Genomic DNA, 22901 nt, shown 5'->3' with positions numbered 1-22901 from the left:
TGCAGCTATTGGCTTACGTTTCACAAGAGGCTTCTCGACTTCGTTCTGATTGGTTACGCGCTTTTTTCTATGCAAATCAGAGCTCGGCGCACCGGATAGGTTTAAAGGTCCGCGTGAGGCGTTGGATTGAGGGACGCCGAGCCAATCATCGCGTGACACCGCGAGCTTGGTTAGCTGGGAAACGTATTCCTAAATACTACCAGCTCTTCAGTTCTTCTGAGTGTAAACAAAAGGAAAGTCTTCATAAAATCCCCCCAAAAAAGTGGGGTAGCCCTGCATTAGCAGTCTCCGTCTTAGGTCTGCTACCTATATACGCTTTTAAAAGATTTGGCCATCAAGCAAGCAGCTCCACTGTTCACCCTAATCCGTTTCTCTGTTCGCTTCTCCAGTAGGAAGGGTCACAATGAACACCACCGTCATTGGGGGCTTTATGAGCTAAAATCGCCCAAATAGGAGCTCGAAATCGACATGAACGCGAATTTTGATGACAAATGCGTTTAATATTGCAGGATGTTTTTTTTTTAAATACGTAATAAACGTCTACATTTCATAGAAAGCAGGAATGGTACTCTGCTACTGTGACCTCACAATGGACACCCCTTTGCATTGACCTCACAATGGACGACATTCTACGGCTGACCTCACAATGGACGACTTTCTATAGTGATCTCACAATGGAAGACCTTCCATGGTGACCTCACAATGGTCAACATTCTATAATGCCTAACATCACAGAACATGCATACACCTCTAGAAGCCTACTGCCCTCCAACTGTGAACAATCAGAGGTTTCCTGTGCTTGGGTGAATGTGTGTGTATGTGTGTGCCTGTGTGCCTTTTCCCAGAAGTATTCTATGAATCAGATGATGCAGATCAGTCCAGAGTGCAAAGAAGAAGTGTGCTGGATGAAAGCTTTATGTAGTCCAGAACCAGAGCCATTCTGGCTTGTGCTGTTTTGTGCATTTCAGTGCAAAGATAGACTATGAGCCACAATTAATTTCTTTACTCAAACGCAAATGAAACAATCATCAATACGCAGATGTACTGTACTACATGTTTATAAAACCGATTAAAAAATACATCGCCACAAAAAGACAGTGAGCATCGATACTGTGGGGGGATTCTTACCAAAATAAATGATATAAGCAAATTTGACAATATGGAACACACATGATGACAGTATTTTAACAATACCAGTTTAAAAAGGTTTGCAAGTGTGTGAATCTAAAATGAAGGAGTTGCAAGAGTGAAAATCAGCAAATGTGCCTGTAGCTTTAGTTTAAATGTACATACCCATATTATAATGTTGTAGTTAATTGTACAGCCATAAACTTTGGACATTTGATCCTTATTTGGACAATATGGAGAGATGGAGGTGAAATATAACTAAACACTTACAACTGAGGAAATGTCTTTAAAAAAAATTTGTAAAATGTAATGATAAAAACAAAAATAGGAAAAGGTTAGAACACTCATAGAATGTTTTAAAAAAAAAAAAAGAACCAAGTGCAAGCTTCAGAATATTGTTAAGTTTTTGGAGGAGCCCGTCTTATTTAAACCTCAGTTTTAGGCGTTTAGTCATATGACCTCCATCGTCTAATAATAATATTGTTCTTTTACATGACTGTTTATTCCTAATGTTGGAAAGTTGTAGATGCCAGATTCTGAAATGGAGTGTTATTTCAGCATCAGTTTCAATGTTTAGCTCATACAAAAGTCTCTTACCAGGTCAATACTTGCCCTGAGATATTTTAAATTCAGGTCACACCACTATATGTCTGTTTTGTGTTAAATACAATTGTATGTGACAACACCTACCATTCACAAAAAGTCCATAAATAAAAACCTTTACTCCTCTTTTATTATTATTAAGCTAAAAAAAAATCACAAGTGCTCAATGATTCACATGAGAATTTCTGAAAGGCTAAAGTTACCAACCCCCAAACTTTAGAACCTCCTTTTTTACAGACCACTCCAACTAGAGGGTAAAGTACTTTCATTTCTTTACAAATATATTATTGATCATCAGAAGCAAACACAAATGCTCACAAATAATAAATAAGACATGAAATTGTACTACTTCAACATTGACCCAAAATGTCTGTTGCGAAAACTCTTCATTAGCATTAGCTCCTACACTTCATCAATTTTCGGTCTCTGAAAGAACATGTAACCACAGTTTGGCCAGAGAAGCACATTCTTTCTGGCTGTTTAGGGGACTGTAGCATTACTGTAGTGGTTTCTTTACTCCAACGTGTCCAGGGTCTGGGTTTCCTCAAGTGCTACAGAACATGGTCATGGTTTGATGGTTAAATGTAGAAAGTAAGGTGATCTGAACAATGCTGTGTTGTTGGCAACCTGGTCGCTCCCTAAGGTCCTGTTCACACGTGGTACTAATATGCGTCTTGGGTGATCCGATCACAAATGATTGCCGAAACGCATAGCCATTCACACCTGGCATTTTCAAAGCGTCTCCTGTGACTGCTTGCGATTGCATTTCTCACATCATTTCCACTGGAGGAGGGGCACATGCACATGAATGACGCCACTCTCCAGCTGCTTTTGTTTTTAAAGCAAAATAGACGGTAAGTCCTTGCTGATATTCTTATATGGGTTGTTTAGGATTTTCTATCCTGTGGTCTGTTAACCCAACTTATAAATGACCAGGAGAGGATTTAAGTATTTTTGGGCTGTCGGGGACAAATTATGACATTGTTCATACTGCAAGAATAATGTGATCATATGTGTCTCTGATTACCTCAGAATGTGGTCAGAGTGATCGGATTACAATGCGTTTACACCTGTTCCTGTGCTGGGCGCTTATGATCGGATCACCCAGGGCGCATGTGAACAGAAGATTGGATGTGAAATAGTGTGGCAGATTGGTGGGCCAGTCTTAAGGGCATAGGAAATTTAGCTCAGGGCTGAGTGTGCCAGGCCACACAGTGGCCAGTTAAAGTTCAGGACTCAGTTATATACGCACCAATAGGATTTCCCAAACCTACTATAATCTCAAACACACACAGCGGAAGCGGGAAATTCTTGGACGAGCACAGAGCAAAGGACAATAATCAGGCCGTTTCAATACAAACTTTAGGTATGTAATACATTCAGTATAGTAGTGTGTTTTAGTGTGTAGAGACATCTTTCTCTTAAAAGTCATATAATGTACGTTTACTTCGAGCACAGAATACAACAGATGGTTTCTTTCAGTGACTTTGCTAAATGAATAAAAAGACTCTGGAGTATGTTGCCCTCTGAACTTGGTTTCATCTGAAAATACTTCCTGAAGATGGATTTAACTAATTCCTCTCTTATCCTGGCCTCTCTGTGTTGTAGGAAACTAACTCTTCCATCTGTGGTGGCATGAAAATGTGCCTTTTTCACAGAGTTACCTCCTCAATGTCATCATCAAATGACGTAATGGCCCTGACAGCAGGACGGCTCTCAGAAACTTGAAGAACACTCTTGCTCTTGATGTTAAGTCCATTCGGCGTTTCTGCATCCCTTCTGCGTACACTCGGGGCTCCGGATGGCAGTTTGGCTGTGCCGGCAGAACTCAGAAGCTCCATCTTGCGGGACGGGTCAGGAGGAGGAGAGGATGCTGTAGAGCCAAAAAGCTGCTGCATCAGGTTGGACTTCCTCTCTTTCACTAGTCCACTCAGATTCAGCCCTGCATCTCCTTCTCCTGGCAGCTGGCCATTGGGCTGGCTTTGGTTGCGATGACCGAAGCCTGCTCTAGAGGCTGGTTTACCAAATGAAGGTTCGTAACTGCCAAAGGCAAAGTCAAGCTCCTGACTGGTTTTCTGTGTTCTGAGAGCTCCACCTCTTTTCCCAACCCCAGGTGTGCCCAAACCCTCATCTGGTTCCGTGAAGCTGAAGATGGAGGCATTCTGGTTCCGTGGCTCAGACAACCGCGGAGGAGAACGTATGCTTCCGGTCTCATCCGAGAAGAAGTCAGAGTCCTGGCCTTGAGTCTGCATGTCGATCTCGCGCATCTTAGCCAAAAGCTGCTCTTTACGTTGACGCTCTTCCTCTGCACGCTCCTGACTGGCCAGGACCTCCTGATCTCGCATCCACTGATCTTCCTCTTCTTGTCCATGTGAATTCTTTTCCTCTTCCTCACTCTGGTACTGGCTCCACCTCTTCTGGTTCCTCTCCCCTCTGTCCCACCCTGTTGCAGAGATGAACAAGAAACATTCATCCTTAAGCAAAATATATTTGAATATGCACACAGACATGGAGGGATCTAACAAAGCTTTTTCTAACTACACCCCTGTATCACTCGAGTGCTGTGTCTCAATCTGAACACATTCCAATATTAGGTTTTAACCTACAAAGCAAGTAACTGGGCTGCCTAAAGTTTTGAGTACAGTGAAATTCAAATAATAAGTTAACATAAGACAGATTATTGTTCTGTTAACTTATCATTAATAGTTTAATTAAATACATTTTAGGGTAGTTCTGTTGTACCCTAACATATGCTAGACTATTAGTGCACATAATATGTTCACATTGATAAATGGAGCATGATGTAGTATATTGTTAATACGCCAATACATATAATCAATACACCCATATATAGCATAAGGGGAGGACACACCAGAAACCACTGTCCAAAAAACGAGAACTAGACTTGAGCCTATTGATAACAGTTCCATAAATGTATTCACCACTTGGATGTTGTTTCCTTTTATTGCTTTCATAAATGGAATCATAATCAATATAATTTGACTTTTTAAGACGAATTTACAAAAAAAGAAAAAAAAAAATTAATCAAGCCGCTGAACATCCTCTGTAATTCATTTAAATCCATCATTAAGAAAGCCTTCCTCACTAGTCTCCTTCTTGCAGGGTCACTCAATCTTTGAGGACCGCCTGCTCTAGGCAGATTTACGTATGTGCCATATTCCTTCCATTTCTTGATGATAAATTACTACAGGGGATGTTCTGTGACCTTTTGTATCTATCCCTAACTTATGCTTGTCAATTACCTTTTCTCTGACTTGTGTGGAGTGCTCTTATGTCTTCATGGTTTATTTGTAGGCAGAAACACTGATTATTCTGTGACTGGACCTTGCAGACGGGTGTCTTTATACCCGTATATATATATATACATACATACTTTATATATCTCAAACGCTTGAGACACATTCACTGCACTTAGATGATCTCCATTTCACTAACTGTGAGACAAATAGCCCCAATTGCACTTAATGTGAATATTTATGCAATCACAATTTTACATGATATGTTCATATTTATTTTTAGTTTTGGTAAATTCTTTTTTAAAAAGACAAATTAAATACACAGATATTCCAACAATAAAAGGGGGTGAATAGTTTTTTATGGGCACACATTTGAACAAGAGGTGCTTTTTTAGCTGTAAAAGTGGAATTTTACCAATTCAAACCATAAAACATTAGAACATAGCTGGCTTAGCAAATTAGCAGGTTTCCGCATCATCTGCTGTGCTACAAAGGTGCCACAATTCTTGACTGGGTCATCTCCATTACACATTCAAACTCTCTCAGCACTCCTAAAGACTTGTGACTTGATAATCATTAACCAAATATAGTGTTTAATGTTTAAAATTGATAGATAATCCCATCTTCCCTGATTGATTAGGACTATGTGGGCATTAGGGTGCATAATGACTTTTTAAAGCTTTTATTTTTTGACACAGACTTAAAGGTAACTTAAAATTCAACCGGAGGCATCAAATGGTGCAAACATTATTAGCAGCTGCTATAGCATAGCGCTGAGGTTAAGTGGCTATAATTGGTAATGAATCATCCATGCACAGTTCAAATGTATTGTTTAAAGTAGATTAGTCTACAAACTGTGCAAAAAGATCCGCAACCCATGCATCCTGTCACAGATAAGGGAGAGCGGGAGAGAATGAAATTCTGGTATTTTGTAAAGTATTCACTGCAGTAATGTTAATTTATTTATATATTCAATTAGACCATGCAGAACAGTGCATTTAGCACTGCTAAAATGCTAGATAGGAAGCATGCTGACAATCGGTCAGGCACAAGTAAATCCTGCTCAACTCCAGTCCAACTAAGGAAATGCAAAAAATACACATTTTAATAAAAATGGAAACCACTGTTAATGCAGGACCTTAGATCTAAAAGTAAGAACAGTGTAACACAATACACCAATCAGCCATAACAATAATACCACCTGCCTAATACTGAGTAGGTCCCTCTTGATCTAGATCTGAGCATTCAAGGCATGGACTCCACAAGACCTCTAAAATTGTCCTGTGGTATCTGTCAACAAGACTTTAGAAAGTCTTGTAAGCTGTGTAAGAGGTGGGACTACCATGGATCACATCAATACGTTTTTGGTGGCCCTGTCGTAGGTTCACTAGTTGTCCTTTCTTGAAGCAGTTTAGGTAGATCCTGACCACTGCAAAACCCACAAGACCTGCCTTTTGGAAATTCTGACCCAGTTGATCTAGCCATTACAAATAGTTTCTTGTCAAAGTGTCTTAGAAGTGTTCTGCTTGTCAATTTTCCTTCTTTTAACACACCACCTTCAGGAACTGACTGTTTACTTGCTGTCTTGGTGTGCACTCGATAGTGCACAGCGCCAGAAATGGGTCTGAACAGAGTGCATTAATGGAACAAATAAATAAAGCACATGACAAAAAGTGTTTAAAATGTGCTCAGTGACTTACCGTCTCTCGACCTTGCTCCCTTCTCTTCGCTTGAGTCAATCTCTTGATCTATTCTCTGCTTCTCTACCTTACTTCTGTCATTCTCCTTCTCCGATTCTCTCTTCTTTTCCCTGAGTGGCTCTCTTTCTTTCTCTCTCTCCCGCTCACGTTCAAAGGCCCGTTCCGTCTCTTTCTCCTGTGCTTGCTGTTTCTCTAGCTCTCTCTCCAGCACCTGAGTTCTCCATTCTTTTACCTCTTTCTGCCTCTGTTCACTGCTTTGCTGCTCCTGCTAGAATGTTTGAACATAAATACAAGGGGAGATGAAAGAAAGAGTAATACAAATGTAGAAAAAAAAACATAAATGAAAGAAAAGTTTATTAATAATGAGTTCTGCAATTACTCCACCGAAGGTCGCTGGGTAACATTATGTGTAGGCACATAATCAGAATAATCACTGTTATGTGCTATTATGTTCCTTCACATTCTTGCCATGTTTCTGTCATTGCTTTACATTGGAAAGTGGTTGAAAGGTTAGAAGTGCAGCCTCAAGCTTGTCAAACATCAAAAGTAAATGTCTATTAATTGCATAACAATATAATTTTAAAATATGAAAACAAAATATTCTAGCCTTCTTAAGGTTAATTAAAATTCAAAACATTCTGTATTTAAAAACAGCTGATTAATTGCATATACAGTCTATCAAAACATGCTACAGTCTTTCAGAAATTTGTGCTAGTGAGTAAAGGAACCATCCTCACCCTGGGATTATCTGTAATCCAGTGCTATCTTTAACCCAGAGCTATGTTTCATGCTGCAGGATTAATTAATTAACTATGCTACTGGTAAAGTGTTGAATTAACTAGGTTGCATATTAATTCCTAGCAAAAAACACTGGACATATACACTGGGTTTATTACTACACAGTGCAATACTAACTGAAAGTTGCTTATTGGTTATAAAACAAGAAACTTCTGTTTTTGTTTTTCAGTGTTGCATGCTGGGATGCAGGAGGGCATGCATTTTGGTCCAACCTTTTTTATCCTCTGACTTTGATTCAGAGCAGGCCGTCGAACCTGTGAATCAATGGTAATTAAAACAAACAGCAGCTTAGAATCAATTTATCGACTTAAAGTGAAATATACAGAAATATACAGTACAGTACAAAAGATATTGTGCTCCTAAGCACATTATTTAAACCATGTCTCTCATTAGTAAGAGAGTTCTTACTGTAGAAACTCCAGATCACATTAGAACAGATGCAGGTAAACAGAAACGGAACAAGAATTTCTCATTCTGAAGAAAGTAGTCAAGATTTTATGAGCTAGTTTGAAGAACAAAGCTTGGTTCCAGATTTTTCTTGCATGTCTCTAGCCAGACATCCCCAAAATAAGCGCTCTGGAAATGTTTTAATAAACACAGTGATGGATTTTTGTAGGAATGTTATTTGTATTAATTTTAATATTTACTGTTTTTTACTGTCTATATTTCACTAACTAAAAAACACTGAGTGCCCAGATAAGTCAGTAAAGGCTTTTCATTCTAATTTTTAAATTGTATATTACAACACTGTATATTAAGCAAAAATTCTCTCCTCAAAAGAAGGAAAATTACACTTTTCACCACACAAGGCACACAAAATCAGATATTGCACATATTAAGTATTATGTACTCAAACATTGGTTGAAAATCAAACTTCAATTTCCTTGTTCAGCATCACTATCTGTTCTCTCTTTTCAATGCACTGCTATCTTTTTTTCTTTTCTTCTTTGCTCTTTCTCTCATTTACCAGTGAACTTTAAATGAGATGATGTGTACAATGACTCTTTTAGCCTGGTCTTTAGGCCACAGCTCAGAATTCGTCACACCAGCATGAAAAATAAAACATAAAAATAAACATTTTATGACATTAATTTTGTTTTACAACTTTAAAAGTCTTTTTATGGATCTGTGGGAACCCTGATGAAGAAAAAAAAAACTAATTGTGAAAACAGCCATGTAAGAAAATCCAATGCCATAAGTGTTACTGCAGTCATGCTCAATAAAGACCTGCTGGATTTCAGTCGAGCTCAGTACCAGTGCTACCACCTAAAATGTAATCTTACATCTGTTTAATAATCTTATCTAATTTAATAACTTATGTAGTCCAGCAGGTTATTAAATGTATTACAATAAAGTATGTATTACCAAATATTTGATAGTTTATTTGTGATACATTGATTCCAGAACCTCCCAAAATAACTAAATATTCACACCTTTTTGTATAATTAAATATCAAAATGAGCCTTTTTACACCTGGAATTATCATGTGCGTTGTCTCCAGGAAGTATCGGAATATACTTGTAAACAAATGTATACAAACTGTATGCGTCCCCAGCACGGCCATATGACATCTGAGTTTACTTTCCTGGATAAAAAGCACACCAAGAATACCCCATTTCCGTTTTACTTCCAGTAAACAGTGATTTCTCATCAAAATTGTCCTTCTTAGGGAGATCAAGAAGAGTTTAGAGGAACTGTGAAGGCTCTGCAATATGGTGGACCAATAGATGGTTCTCACATTCCCGTAATTGCACAGAAATTGAGACAAACTACTTAAACCGCAAGGGAACTAACTCAGTAAAACTGCTCTCACCTACAGGTAAATAAGCGTAAGCACGAGCAAGCACACGCACATTGCCTGCCAGAATCTGATCACAGATAAAGCATTTTTACACTTGTATTAAATGTGGACAAGATCGATCTCTATCCACCTCTGAATATGGATTGAGTGTTAGGATCATAATCTGACCACAATTCGTCTTGGGGGGGTGTTTACACCAGACTCTTTTTGTGAATAATTGCAATCCACACATGATCAGATCAAAAACGCACATTATGGTGCCAGGTGTAAACAGGCTCAATGAGTCAGAACACACACAAACAGAACTCTTCTCTCCACTAGCAAGAGCAAGTCTGGTCTGCTAGTGAAACTGAAAGGTACTTGCCTTTAGAGAAAGGTAGTCATCAACCTGGTCATCAGTGGGAAACTCATTGCCGTCTGTGATAGCAGGAGGAGGGGAGGGGAAGTCCAATGACAGTGCCCGGTCTTCAGTCTGCACAGCTTTACTATTGATACTAATTAGACCTGAGGCGTGCAAAATACACAGAAACAACAGCTTAGCTAATAGCTTTTATTAGACACACATCTGTCCCTACAAGACAGACAAAAGCGTGTATAATGTGACAGTTACTGTACAATTTTAGTAGGTACAGAAACACAAGCCTGCAGTTAAAGAAAATAACAATACTCTACCTTTTCTCTTGTTGGGGTTTTCAGACTCTTTCTTTGAAGCAACTCTCTTGATTCTGTTAGCATAAATGTTCCTAGCATCCAACTCCCTTTCTTTCTCCTAAAATCACAATCACAAACCAAACACAAACAATGGGTCAGTGTAGATTACAGTCACACTTCTATCAGTCAACACAGATCCAGTACAGAACCAGTCAGCATGAACAGAACATTCACAAAAAAAGTCACCATCAGATGTTGTAAAACAAAACATGGCCAGGAACACCACTTCTCAGGACTGTTTGAAGTGCCTAGTTATTGGCTCTGAATTGAAAGGGTAAACGGTTACAGCAACAAATCACCTGGATTTGATGTCATACAAAACGCACTAGAACCTTTAGTTCTGAATAAGGATGCTTATCTAGGCATATCTGAATGAACCAGGTATCAGCTATAAAAAGCCCAATCCATGTCTTATTCTTTGTTTTTAAATCACTGCACCTGTGTTGTTATATTGAACCTGTAGCAGCGAGGCACGTTCTGAAGAAGTAACCTTTTCTCCAGCAAACTTTTAAAATATGAGGGAATATGAGTCATTTTTGGTTGTACTGGCAAAACCATGTGGTAAATGCCACACCTCAGTGAGGAAGCTGAGGCTTGGGCATCATTGGAGCTTCAAATGAACAATCCCAACCATACCTCAAAGTCCACCAAGGCTCACCAAGTCCTGAAAGATTCTGGAGGGGCTGTCACAGTCGCCAGACTTAAACGCAATAGAAAATCTTTGGTAGGATTTGAATAAGACATAATTATATTAGTGAAGTGGAGGTCATTGCCCGTGAGGAATGGGCTAAGATTCCTCAGGAATGCTGCCAGAATCAGGTGTCTAGCTATGCATCTATCTATCTACTGCACGCGGATTGTGGGGAAGGGCAACAAATGATGACGTGTGATAAATAAATACATTTATGTACACATTACCGCAACTGGCTTAAAACCTTATATCTCCATTTTTGCTGGTTTTCACTTTTTGACATAATGTGAATCTGGTAGCTGTTCTTTACATAATGTCAAAATTTGATGATGAGTGGACCAACAGAAATGTTCTAAAATGACATGGAATAAAATCTTTTTTTCACTTTCCTGCAAAGTTACAAGGTTTTTCTCTGGTTTTCTGCAGCAATTATGTATTGGTTTAAATACATTTTATACGCTGCTTATGTATGTGCTCATTAACAACTTTTTTGTTTATATTTGAGTACCTTGAGTTTGGCACTGAGTCTCTCAGCTTCCTCCCGTAGTGCTTGGACTTCCTGCATGGCATCATGTGTTTTCCTCCGCTCACTAGCCAGCTGCCTCTGAAAGCTTCCATTACTCAACTCTATGTTCTTCTCCAACTCCTAATAGAGGAGGATAAAGTGCACATGATTATGAATGTTACTTATGTTTCCTTTAAATTACAGGCACGTGTTAAAGTCATAGAAACCTTTCTCTTTTTTAATATATTTAAACATATGGACATTTGATCTTCATTTAAGCAATGTTGATGATATAACTAAACCAATTAAAACTAGTAATTAATATCAGTTTCTGACATCAAGTGGAAGTGTTTTTTTCCACTCCTTCATGCAGAATTCTTTCAGCTGTGCGACATTTCAGCTTTAGCTTTTAGACAGATGGTCCCACATTTCCCTCAAGCGCCCTCTGATACAAAAAGGAATAGTAGATTCCTAGTAGATTCTATGTTGGAGAGCTCTACAGGACCTGCTGCAGAAAAGCAGCCCCAAACCATGACATTTCCACCTCCATGCTTCACAGTTAAAATGGGTTCTTGTGCTTAAATGCTGTGTCAGGTTTACATATCCTCTGTTACTGTGTCCAAATATTTCTTATTTTTATAACTTTGTATTAATTTATTAAAAAAGTGTTCTCTGGAAAACTTTAGTCTTGCTCTGATGTTTTGGGTTTTTTTATAACAAGGGTTTCCTTCTTATGCATCTCCCATAAAAATCAAACACGTGGTCTCTTTCGGATGGTAGGTACTGTACTTTGAATTCAACTGTGACAAGAGCTACCTGTAAATCCTGTGATGACCTTTTAGGATTGTTGGAGACTTCTTCACTCATCTTGTGGTCTGCAGTTGGACTTGCCAGGATGGCCTGATCTGGCCATGTTGGCAGTTGCAGTTGTTGAATTATTTTGTGGACAGTGGAACAGCTGAATTCTAAGTGTTTTGAGATCTTTTAAAATCCCTTCCCAGACTCATCTACACTTAGTATTTTTATTTAAGTGATTTGTTTAATTATATTACCCCCATCTCACATCAATGTTGAAATAAAGATCAAATGCCTAGATGTTTAAATATATTACAGACACAGGTTTTCATGGGGTGTCCTCACTTTTTCACATGATTGTATTTGAGGCCTAAGAAGTAGCCTAGAGAGTCCTACCATTATATTTACATGTATCTTTAATACACATAAAACTGTTTGAAATGACTGAAAGAAGCGGAGTATGTGTGAATACGTCTACGCACTTTGACTCTGCGTTCGTTCTCCTGTGCTTTGGCCTGGGCGTGGGTCAGTTTGCGGGTCAGCTCGTCTCTTTCCCCCAGATGCTGATCGTCTGCGAGCTGCTGCAGTTTCTGCAGCTGGCTGCGGCAGCGCTGGAGCTGTGCATCTGCTTCTCTGTAGCTACGTTCGGCCGTGCGCTCTCTCTCCTGACTGCGCCGCAGCCTCTCGCGCAGTGTGTGCGTCTCGTTGTTGTGACGGGAGATGAGCTGGGATATTTCGCTCTCCGTGTCGCTGTACCGTTGCAACGCTTTCTCGTGCCGCAGCTGCAACTGGCGGAGGAGACGGTTCTCGCGCTGCAGCTCGTCCGAGTGCGACCGTAGTTCGGACAGCGCATTCTTCAGCTCGCTGATTTTCAGTAGGCGTGCAGACAGCAGCCGCTTAGTTACCAGATCCAGATCCTTTGGAGGAGCCTCTTTACTGAGGCTCTGAGAGCGCAACCCGCTGGAGCGCAGCTGAGGGTGATACGCCTGGGGGCCTGGGCGACGAGACACACCCTTACGCACACCTAGACAGAAGAATGTACATGTGGTAAACACACACACACACACACACATACAATATATATATATATATATATATATATATATATATATATATATATATATATATATATATATATATATATATATCGGTATGTTGTGTGTATTAACAGGTATTCATAGGTAGTCTGCCCTATAGTAACAGCCTTCTTTGAATGCATTTCACAAGATGTTGGAACATTTCTATAAAGATTTGATTGCATTCATCCACAAAAGCATTAGATTGGCATTACTGTTGGATGACTGGTTTTGAATAACAAACATCATTTTAACTCCCAAAGTATTGGATGGAGCTAAGTCACTCGAGGGAACGTAGTTCCACTGGTCTACAGCTAAGCACTGGGGGCCTTATAACCCCAATGGCGACCTTAGGCACCTGTGCGAGGCTGCTTCAGCAATAGTATTTATTGGGAGGTCTTTTCTGTGGAGATTAAAAGTTGTGTTTAATTAAATGACTTTGTCTTTCTTAATTTTTAACATTAGGTATTTAAACTTTTAACAGCTTGCTTTTCTAAATATATAATTTTATTCCTCATGAAATGGCAAATTTAATGGTGTAAAAATATGGGGGAAAAACAACAAACAAAAAGTTTTTTTGTATGGCATCAAGTTTTACACCTGCATTAGTCCTGATCTTGATTAGGCACTGAGAACAAAATGGCAATACGGGGAATTCCAACCAGGAAACATTTTTATGGTTTTGTTTTAGGCCTCCCTTGTGTCATCTGCTGGTCATTACTGGCACTGCAGGCCATATAATGTCTACTTAGAATAATCACCACTGAATCAATTTGGTCTTCCTATAATCAAAGGAAGAAAGCACATCTACTATTTAGAATAAAAGTCAATGGTAAAATGTCAAAATGGTCTCCTTCATATTCATATACAAACATATGTGTGTAATATAGAGTATATGTAATAATAATATGGTTTAACACTGTTATGCCTTCCATGCTGTTCACATGGCACAATTGTAAAGCTTTTACACTAACAACTCCTCATTTTAATTATTCTGTATATCCCCTCCTCCACCTCTCAAACCTACTGTTTTCAGTACCCCAGCATATCTGCATCCCGTAACTTGGATACGCATTCACAGCTGAGTCAGCAATAGGTGCTTTGGCAGATGGATAAGTCCCTTGGAAAAGGTGAGCATGTGTAAATGACAGGTGTGTGTGCATAAGTGTGTATAAAGGTATAAATCCCTGACATTCGATTAAATTCTAAAACCATTCAGGACATCATTCTAAAAAATATACTAAATACAAATTTTGTGTTACCTAGTTAACCTAACCAGGTTATGAATACATTGCACACATTATTGAATATTATAAAGAATCAATGCTAATAATCCAAAATTAATGCAGTGGAATCACAATGCTATGCACATGCGTGTACCTGTTCTGTGTAAAGGGCTGCTGGAGACCCTTCGAGTCCTCACTGCTTTGGGTGCTGGTGGAGAGGAGGACTGAGGTGAGAAGGACCTATCAGACAGTGAAGCATTTTCATAATCATCGTCTGAATAGAAGGAGGCCCTGCTGTGCTCTTCATCACTGATCTGATCCTGATCCGGGTCCCGCTTTGTCTCTTGTGTTCTGGTCCGGGCTCGATCCCCTAACAAGCTCTCATCATCCTTATGAAACTTCCCGTCCCGCTTTCCTGACCGGAAGGATGATTCTGAATCCTTCCTGTTTCTGTGGCGTGGCGGGGGGCTCTGTTCTGACACTCTCATACGGTTATCCTCAAAGAACTCTAGATTGTTCTCAGAATCCATGTCTCACCCTGAATCACCCTCCAACCTACAGCAGAGACACAGGTTTAGATCAGACTGAGGCTGCTAAATATGAGCTCCAGATATTTGTAGGGCTGTCATTAATAGTAACAAGAAATAATCAATAATCAAGCAAATTGTTGCATGTTTTAAAGTAACATGATCAAGTAACATGCCAAACAATAAATATTGATGTAACTGTAACATATATACATAACAAACCATGCATAGCCTTTTCTGAGTCCAAAATATGTCACTGTCATTCAACAGCTATTTAAAACAAATGAGAAAACACAAACAAAAAAAAACACATGTATATGGGTGCATATTTGTTTCAGAACTGTAGATTGTAAAACATTCTGTATGATCATGAATTTTCCCAATTTTAATCACCAATACCTGTTTGCATAAACAACTTGGGCAGTTTATGACCTTGGGAGTTCCCAAACAGGTATTAAGACTAGGACTACAGATCACACAGAATGGTGATTCTCCATTGAAAACAAAATTTAGTCTAGGGCTAGGTTTAATGAATAATAGGTTTAAAAAAACAACTGCAACTTGAAGAAAAGCCCTACACACAGAAAACTTGTGGACATCTCCCACAAAAAAAAAGACGTCAGCTAAAGAAAAACATGTGGTTACTCTATGCAGAATTGCCAAGATTGTCTCTTAGCTTTCCAGCAATTTCAGAAATTTAACAACATCCTTTACTTTCATAACAACTGTACATCATTTAGATGCTCTAGAGTATCTTGAGTATCTAGAGTAAACTTGCCAAGGCACTTAAAAACGTCCAAACATTCAGCCTTATTCTCCATCTTTCAGTGTTAAGACGAGGTCTTACATCCCTTAAATTATTATTCTAAAGGAACTGGCAGTAAAAGAACATTATGCAACACTTAACAGTTTATAATGGATTACTTAAGGGAAATCGGATGCATTCCATCCTAAGGTGTATTGTTTTGCCATATATACATTACATGGACAAATATATTGGGACACCAGCTCATTCATTGTTTAAGTTGCTTTGCGCATTGGTGTGAGGATCTGATTGCATGCAGCCACAAGAGTTTTTGTGAGGTCAGGATGCTGGACTCCACCCCACCTCTTCCCAAACTCATTCAAAATGTACTAGGTGGAGCACCAACCATCATTCCAGAGAACACAGTTCCTCTGCTCCACAGCTCAATGCTGGGGGCTTTATACATGTTTATGTGCTTCAGAAAGTACTGTTCTATTGGTAGTACTTCTCTACAAGAACTAGATAAGCTGTGTGTGCGTTTGAATATCTGTGTCAGCAAGTATCTAAATGCATTCATTATAAGAGGTAAGCACAAATATTTGGACATATAGGGTACTTGTCAAGAGCCAAATCAAACACTATCCTGACCTCGTGATTTATCCATTATCCATCTGTTTACTGTGACTTCCACAGTGTCACTCGCTCTCATTACTTTGACAAATAAACAGTATATGGTCACAACGCAGAGATATGTGAATAAGTTTCTCTTAGCATGTTTTGTAACCTGAGCCACATAAACACAAGAGGTTTTACAAAGATTTATATCCATATTATTATTATATTTTTTAAGTATTATTATTATTGTTGTTATTATTAATAGTAGTAGATGTAGTATTAGGTAATACTACTAATAATAGTGAAAATAGAAAATCATGCACATTTCTCTCCATCTGTTCTCTGTACTCAAGCCATTTTAGCCATTAAAATATGCTAATACATTCTGTCAAAACAAGCTTGTTCCCTGGTTATCATATGCATTAGCCTCCACACAGACTGACTCTAAATTTCCATACCTGACAATGGAAGTGTTTAGAATCATGTCAGCCTCAAGACTGTCGCCCGACTCAGACTGATAGGCCAAAACATTAACATTAAACACAACAATACACAAGAGACGCAGAACAGCTGGATTATTGAACGCAACACAGACAAGTTCCTCACCACAGATTACTCCAACACTGTGGCTAGGCCAACTTCTGACTCACCCGACCCGATGGGTCCAGAACATTCCATACTCTATCTGCAATAGCGATGCTTTAGCTCTGCACAACCAGAGAGAGCAGATCTGGCATTCATAACAAGAGACAGAACTACTTTGCTGATTAATCCTAAACGGCCCTCAGCACCTCTTCTGTGGGTCTCTAATATGCTGTCGTCCTTTCGAGGAAAAAAAGAACCAATTATATAATAATAATAATAATAATAATAATACATATAATAATAAATATAATAAAAATAAATATAATTAAAAGTAATTTAGCAGTTTTTTCTCTCTGAACAAAACCTTGTATCTCTATTTACACCCATATTTTATGCACATATACGGATCGTTTTTGTTTTTCCTAGCTATAAGAGGCCTCATTCAAGGATATTTGATATATTTGAAAGGCACTGAGGTAGATACATCTGTTTTGTCAGAGTTAAGCAGAAGTTACATCACATCCAGCTTTTAACGTCACAATCCTCAGTCTTTCTGAGATTAGGTGCACCGGGTATTCGTCTGCATTGCATTGTGTGTCGTCTGCATTGCAGTGAAAATGACAATGATTCCATGTTTTCGAATAACGTAACCCAGTGGTAGCAAATATAACACTAATAATAGAGGTATGTTCTGTATGTACAGGAGCTTCTCCATTTACATTTACAAACTGATAACAATCAGTCATGTATGATCTGAACCAGGAGGGCTAATCCTGTGAACCCTACCAAATTTTCAAGCCTGTCTAACATGATAGAGTGGTCTCCGGTGTCAAATGCTGAACTGAGTAAAACTAAAACATACACAGCATCAATCAGAGGATAATAAAAGATCATTTCATACTAGTGCGTCTCCGTACTATGATGGGGCCACAAGCCTGGCTGAAATCTTTCAAGAATTTGTTTTGAAATGGGTCTGTAATTTCATAGTTTACATGGATCAAGGGTTGGTTTCTTGATAAATGGTTTAATTAATGCAAGCTTTTTGTTTATCGTTAGTACTGAGAGAAGAGGAGGTAGAAATTACCATCACACACCTGTGTACAACATAAAAACATTAGAGCTCATTAGAGTTGCTGCACAGTTTGTGTTGGTCATCCTCTAGTCCTTCATCAGTGCTCACAGGGCATTACCCACAGGAACTGCTGGCTGGATAGTTCTGGCTGGTGGACTAATCTCAGTCCAGCAATGACACTTGAGGCGATTACAAACTCCAGCAGCACTGCTGTGTCGGATCCACTCGTACCAGCAGAGCAACACACACCAACACACCACCACCATGTCACTAGTGTCACTGCAGTACTGAGAGTGACCCACCACCCTAATACTACCTGCTCTGTGGTGGTCAGTCCTGTGGGGTCCTAAGCTTTGTAGAACAGGGTGAAAGGAGGCTAACAGAGTATGCAGAGAAACAGATGGACAATTAGAAACAGCCTGCAATTAGAAAACTAGAGTGCTCCTACATGGTAAATAGAGCTGATCCAGATACAGAAAGTAGTTTTAATGAAGTGTCAGAAACAATAATAGCTAGTTAAATTCCGGCTCACTACAATGCTAGCTAAGTTTGTGTGAGCTACAGGTGTCAAAAACAAAAGATGCTCTTCTCAGCTTTAACTCAAAAGGTTTGGGCTGCATAAAAAGTGACATTAGATGAGAAGGTATTGTATGAGATAATCCACCATCACTAACGAGTGCTGGTTAGTGGACTGAGCTACAAAACAGAAGGTAGCTAAAGGTTAAAGCTAATCTGGGCTGCTTGTCTGTCACACCGTTAGCCACCATCCTCCATACCAGCATTCTGCTACCAACAACCGACTGATAACCAACATGTTTGGAGACAAAGTAGCTTCACATTTACCAAAGTTTCGTCTTAGGTGTCCATGTGTCCTCCCTTGACGTGGAAAACCAACAGAGTTGCCGCTTTAGCTAAGCAGCTAGTTAGCTAACTTGGCTAGCTAGCAGGGATTATTTTAAACGTGGCTAGTTACTAAAGCCTGTTACTAAAAGTGCAGCGCTTAACAGCGTTTCCCTCATGATGTAAGAGAGAGAGAGAGGAGGGAAACGACGACGGACATTTGTCTGCTAGCTAAACGACTTTACACGAAGACCACTCTTGGCGACAGTGGGTCCTCGATTACAGAGAAACGCGACGGACATAAACACACAAAGCTCTGGAACAGCGACGCCTCGCCATGGCAACGTCTGCTTCGCGCGCTGTATTATTGACGCACGGAGCATAGCAACCTCTGAAGGAGGCGGCACTTAATAATTAATAATAAAAAAAAACATGATGGCATGGTGGCAATAAAATAATATATTCATAATATTTATTGTGCACCAATATTATGACGACTATTATTATGATTATTATTATTATTAGTAGTAGTAGTAGTAGTAGTAGTATTGTTATTTTCGTTATTGTTATTGATGTTGTTTAAAATAAACTCTGCACTTCCAAAAAATATATTTTTTAAGCTAAACAAATGCAGGCTACGAATGACACTGTTATTATTATTATTATTATTATTATTATTATTATTATTAGTAGTAGTAGCAGTAGTAGTAGTAGTAGTAGTAGTAGTATAAATGTGATCATTATTATTATTATAGTTGTGGGGGTTGGTATGGTGTTTTATTAGGTGTTGTCTTCTTAAAAAGCAGCTCTGCCTGTAAGGCCTCCATCCCAGAGCCGTTTACCACAGTTGTAGATGACACTTGTATTTGGCATGTACTATTTAAAGAAGCAGACAATCAACTCAGGAAGGCATTAAGGCGTCTGTTTCTTAGATTGTAGACTTGGGTTGTGAATCTTAGTATAAAATCCTCACAAAACAATATGTAATGCATGAGAGAATGCTTGATGAATGAGGATGAATGAATGAAGAGAGAATGCTTGATGAATGAAGGATAATGGTCTGGGCCTGTTTTCAGGGTTCAGTGCTCGGACCCTTAGTTCCAGTGAAAGGTGCAATGCTATAGCATACCAGGACTTTTTAGATAGTTGTATCTCACATTTTGGTGAGGACCCTTTCCCCTTATGAGCCTCACAGTAGTAAAAAACTACTAACAAACATATACAAAATAAAAATGCAGAATATATACACATTATATATACACACCACTTACACTATACACACATTACTGCACTGATTAAAATGTGCAGGTTTAATATATATAATCTGCAAACTGTTTGCATTAATATGTAGACACTGGATAAGATGTGAATTTAAGTCAAGTCAAGTCAAGTCAAATTTATTTGTATAGTGCTTTTTACAACTGTTGTCGTCACAAAGCAGCTTTACATAATTATTACTTAATAAAGAACAGAGACAGAGAAGAAAGAAGAAATAACATGAAGCGTCAAAGACCCCCGTGAGCAAGCCAACGGCGACAGTGGCAAGGAAAAACTCCCTCAGAGCTGGAGGAAGAAACCTTGGGAGGAACCAAGACTCACAAGGGGGACCCATCCTCCTCTGGCCAGACTGTTTTAAACATTAATGATAAAAATTACCAAACCAGGTACAACAGAAAGTTAATAGTTGTGATATTAATAGTGTCAGACAGGCACGAGTCCATCTAGGTTTCAGCACGGCCACCAAACAGGCAGCAGCGGCTGGCGGGTGAGCCATGGGTGGTGGCGGGTTGGGGGGGACCCGCTGGCTGGACTGGTAGGTGGCAGCTGGTTAGATGCAGGTAGAGGGGACCTCAGCGGGCAATCTTCCTGCAGATCGGGCTGGGTGGCCATTTACTCGGGGAAGGTAAAGAGAGAGAAGTTAGTTCTAAGAGGAATTTTATGGAGTGCAGAGAATGTTGATCATCAGCATCTGGGTATGTCTGATGACTCCGGCAGGTCTGATTATCACAGCATAATTAAAAGGAGAGAGCCAGAAGGTAACACGGACACGGGCGTACCCTGAGAACACCAGCATCTATCTGCTCCACCGTCAACAAACCTGAGTGATCGCGTGTAAGCAGCGAGACGACAGCTCCAGCATCTCAGAGTACTACAATTCCCTGGGTCCGCGAACCCCTGGACCTGCAGCCCTTATCTAAGAAACATTAATTACCAAAAGCTAAACTAAACATATAAGTTTTCAGTTTAGATTTAAAGATTGAGACTGTGTCTGAGTCCCGAACATTATCTGGAAGGTTATTCCAGAGCTGGGGGGCTTTATAGGAAAAGGCTCTTCCCCCTGCTGAGGTTTTCAGAATTTTGGGAACGCGTAAGAGGCCAGCACCCTGAGATCTAAGTAGTCTTGATGGTTCGTAATATACTATAAGATCCTGCAGGTACTCAGGAGCGAGGCCATGTAGGGCTTTATATGTTAATAAAAGAATTTTGTATTCAATACGGAATTTAACTGGGAGCCAATGAAGTGCTGATAGAACTGGACTGATATGGTCAAATTTTCTAGTTTTAGTAAGGACCCTGGCTGCAGCATTTTGCACCAGCTGAAGTTTATTGAGGTTCCTGCTGGAACAACCTGACAGTAACGCATTACAGTAATCTAGCCTTGAGGTAATAAAAGCATGTACTAGCTTTTCTGCGTCTTGTAGTGATAAGGAGTTTCTTAGTTTGGAGATGTTCCTAAGCTGCATAAAGGCTGTTCTACTAATATTAGCTATATGTTGCTCAAATGATAAATCTGAGTCGAATGTGACGCCAAGATTTTTAGCTGCTAAACCAGGAATGATGGGAGAATCTGCCAAGTCTAACATTAAGTCTGATAGTTTATTTCTAGAGTCTTTTGGACCTAAAAGGAGAACTTCGGTTTTGTCACTGTTAAGGAGAAGGAAGTTATGTGACATCCAGAGTTTTATATCCTTTACACAGTCCTCCATTTTCTGTAGTCTAAATTTATCGTCAGGTTTGGCTGATATATAGAGCTGTGTGTCATCTGCATAGAAGTGGAAATTAACGCCATGTCTGCTTATAACTGAGCCCAGTGGTAACATGTATAATGTAAATAATAGTGGTCCTAAAACTGAGCCTTGCGGAACTCCATATCTTACTTCTGTGTAGTTTGAAGATAAATCATTTATCTTTACAAATTGGAAGCGTCCCGTTAGATATGACTGGAACCATGATAGGGCTGTCCCTGTGATTCCAACCATTTTCTCTAATCTTTCTAGTAATATAGAATGATCTATTGTATCAAAGGCTGCACTAAGGTCTAGTAGGACTAATAAAGATACGTAGCCTTGATCAGAGGCAAGAAGGAGATCATTCGTAATCTTCACTAGGGCTGTCTCTGTGCTGTGATTGAGTCTAAATCCAGACTGGAATTTCTCATACATGTCATTTTTACTCAGGTATAAGCAGAGTTGTTGGGCCACAGCTTTTTCTAATATCTTAGATACGAATGTTAAGTTTGAGATGGGTCTATAATTAGATAATACGCTAGGATCAAGATTTGGTTTTTTGATTAAAGGTTTTATAACTGCTATTTTAAGGGTTTGGGGTACATGCCCAAGGCTAAGGGATGAATTTACAATTGTTAAAAGAGGTCCGATTATAATTGGGAGAATTTCTTTTAGCAATTTAGAGGGAATCGGGTCGAGTGTACATGTTGTACAATTAGCTGAGGATATAATTTTTTCTAGTTCTGGCTGTGGAAGTGGGTAGAAGGCTTCCAGCCTTTGTTCTACAACTAAGTTTTGTTCTAAAGCAACTTTAAGTGTAGTGTGAGTGTGGAGAAGAAGTCTTTGGTGGGTACAGTCTGACTGAGCACTGAGTTCACAGTTCCGGTAAGCAAGTAAGAGCAGGGTGCACAGTGTGTTTGTATGGGTGGAGGTGTGATGAGATCGGTGAGATAGCTTTGTGACGGACTGGACTGACACAGTGTACTACTCGCTGTTCAGTAGGGGGTAGAAGCTGTCTCAGAACCGTCCAGAACGATTCCAGCATTGCTGTTTCTGTACCTCCTGCTGCCGAGTGGGAGGAGTCCTTTATAATCCTCCTGGACTTCCTCTGACAGGTTTATTACTGGTGGATTATTAAAGACTCCACACACCCACCGCCACTGTTGGGCCCTTGAGCAAGGCCCTTTTTACCCTCTCTGCTCCCTGGGTGCTGGAGTT

The 22901-nt window shown here is 39.5% G+C and overlaps 2 protein-coding genes across 5 annotated transcripts in view; one reads left to right on the top strand and one right to left on the bottom strand.

Annotated features, from left to right (window-relative positions):
- Nucleotides 1-22901, top strand: part of rps12 (ribosomal protein S12) — an 86059-nt gene that overhangs the window by 26438 nt on the left and 36720 nt on the right. The gene's annotated exons all lie outside the window — the stretch shown is intronic.
- lca5 (lebercilin LCA5) lies at nucleotides 989-18986 on the bottom strand. Of its 4 annotated transcripts, XM_072697076.1 has the most exons (10): nucleotides 18679-18986; nucleotides 16637-16692; nucleotides 14446-14846; nucleotides 12472-13013; nucleotides 11198-11335; nucleotides 9960-10056; nucleotides 9652-9791; nucleotides 7699-7740; nucleotides 6689-6956; nucleotides 989-4174 (listed from the first exon to the last, which is right to left on the bottom strand). In XM_072697076.1, the coding sequence occupies exons 3-10, from the start codon at nucleotides 14819-14821 to the stop codon at nucleotides 3384-3386; spliced, it is 2394 nt and encodes a 797-aa protein (XP_072553177.1). In that variant the 5' UTR covers nucleotides 14822-14846; nucleotides 16637-16692; nucleotides 18679-18986; the 3' UTR covers nucleotides 989-3383. The 4 variants fall into 4 exon arrangements, with proteins under 4 accessions (XP_072553177.1, XP_072553175.1, XP_072553179.1 ...); XM_072697074.1 differs by lacking the exon at nucleotides 16637-16692; XM_072697078.1 differs by lacking the exon at nucleotides 16637-16692 and having other exon boundaries at nucleotides 6689-6953.

The sequence above is a fragment of the Salminus brasiliensis genome, chromosome 14 (assembly GCF_030463535.1).
Source record: "Salminus brasiliensis chromosome 14, fSalBra1.hap2, whole genome shotgun sequence".
Lineage (NCBI taxonomy): Eukaryota > Metazoa > Chordata > Actinopteri > Characiformes > Bryconidae > Salminus > Salminus brasiliensis.
The sequence above is the reverse complement of the archived record's forward strand: the minus strand, read 5'-3'. Positions and strand labels throughout refer to the sequence as shown.

Excerpts from the sequence above, each read along its gene's own strand:
- lca5 (XM_072697076.1), bottom strand. The coding sequence starts at position 14,821 with ATGGATTCTGAGAACAATCTAGAGTTCTTTGAGGATAACCGTATGAGA. Across the intron at positions 7,741-9,651 it reads ATGACTACCTTTCTCTAAAG|GTTCGACGGCCTGCTCTGAA; the intron begins GCAAGTACCTTT and ends ATTGATTCACAG. Across the intron at positions 4,175-6,688 it reads GGGAGCAAGGTCGAGAGACG|GGTGGGACAGAGGGGAGAGG; the intron begins GTAAGTCACTGA and ends TCTCTGCAACAG.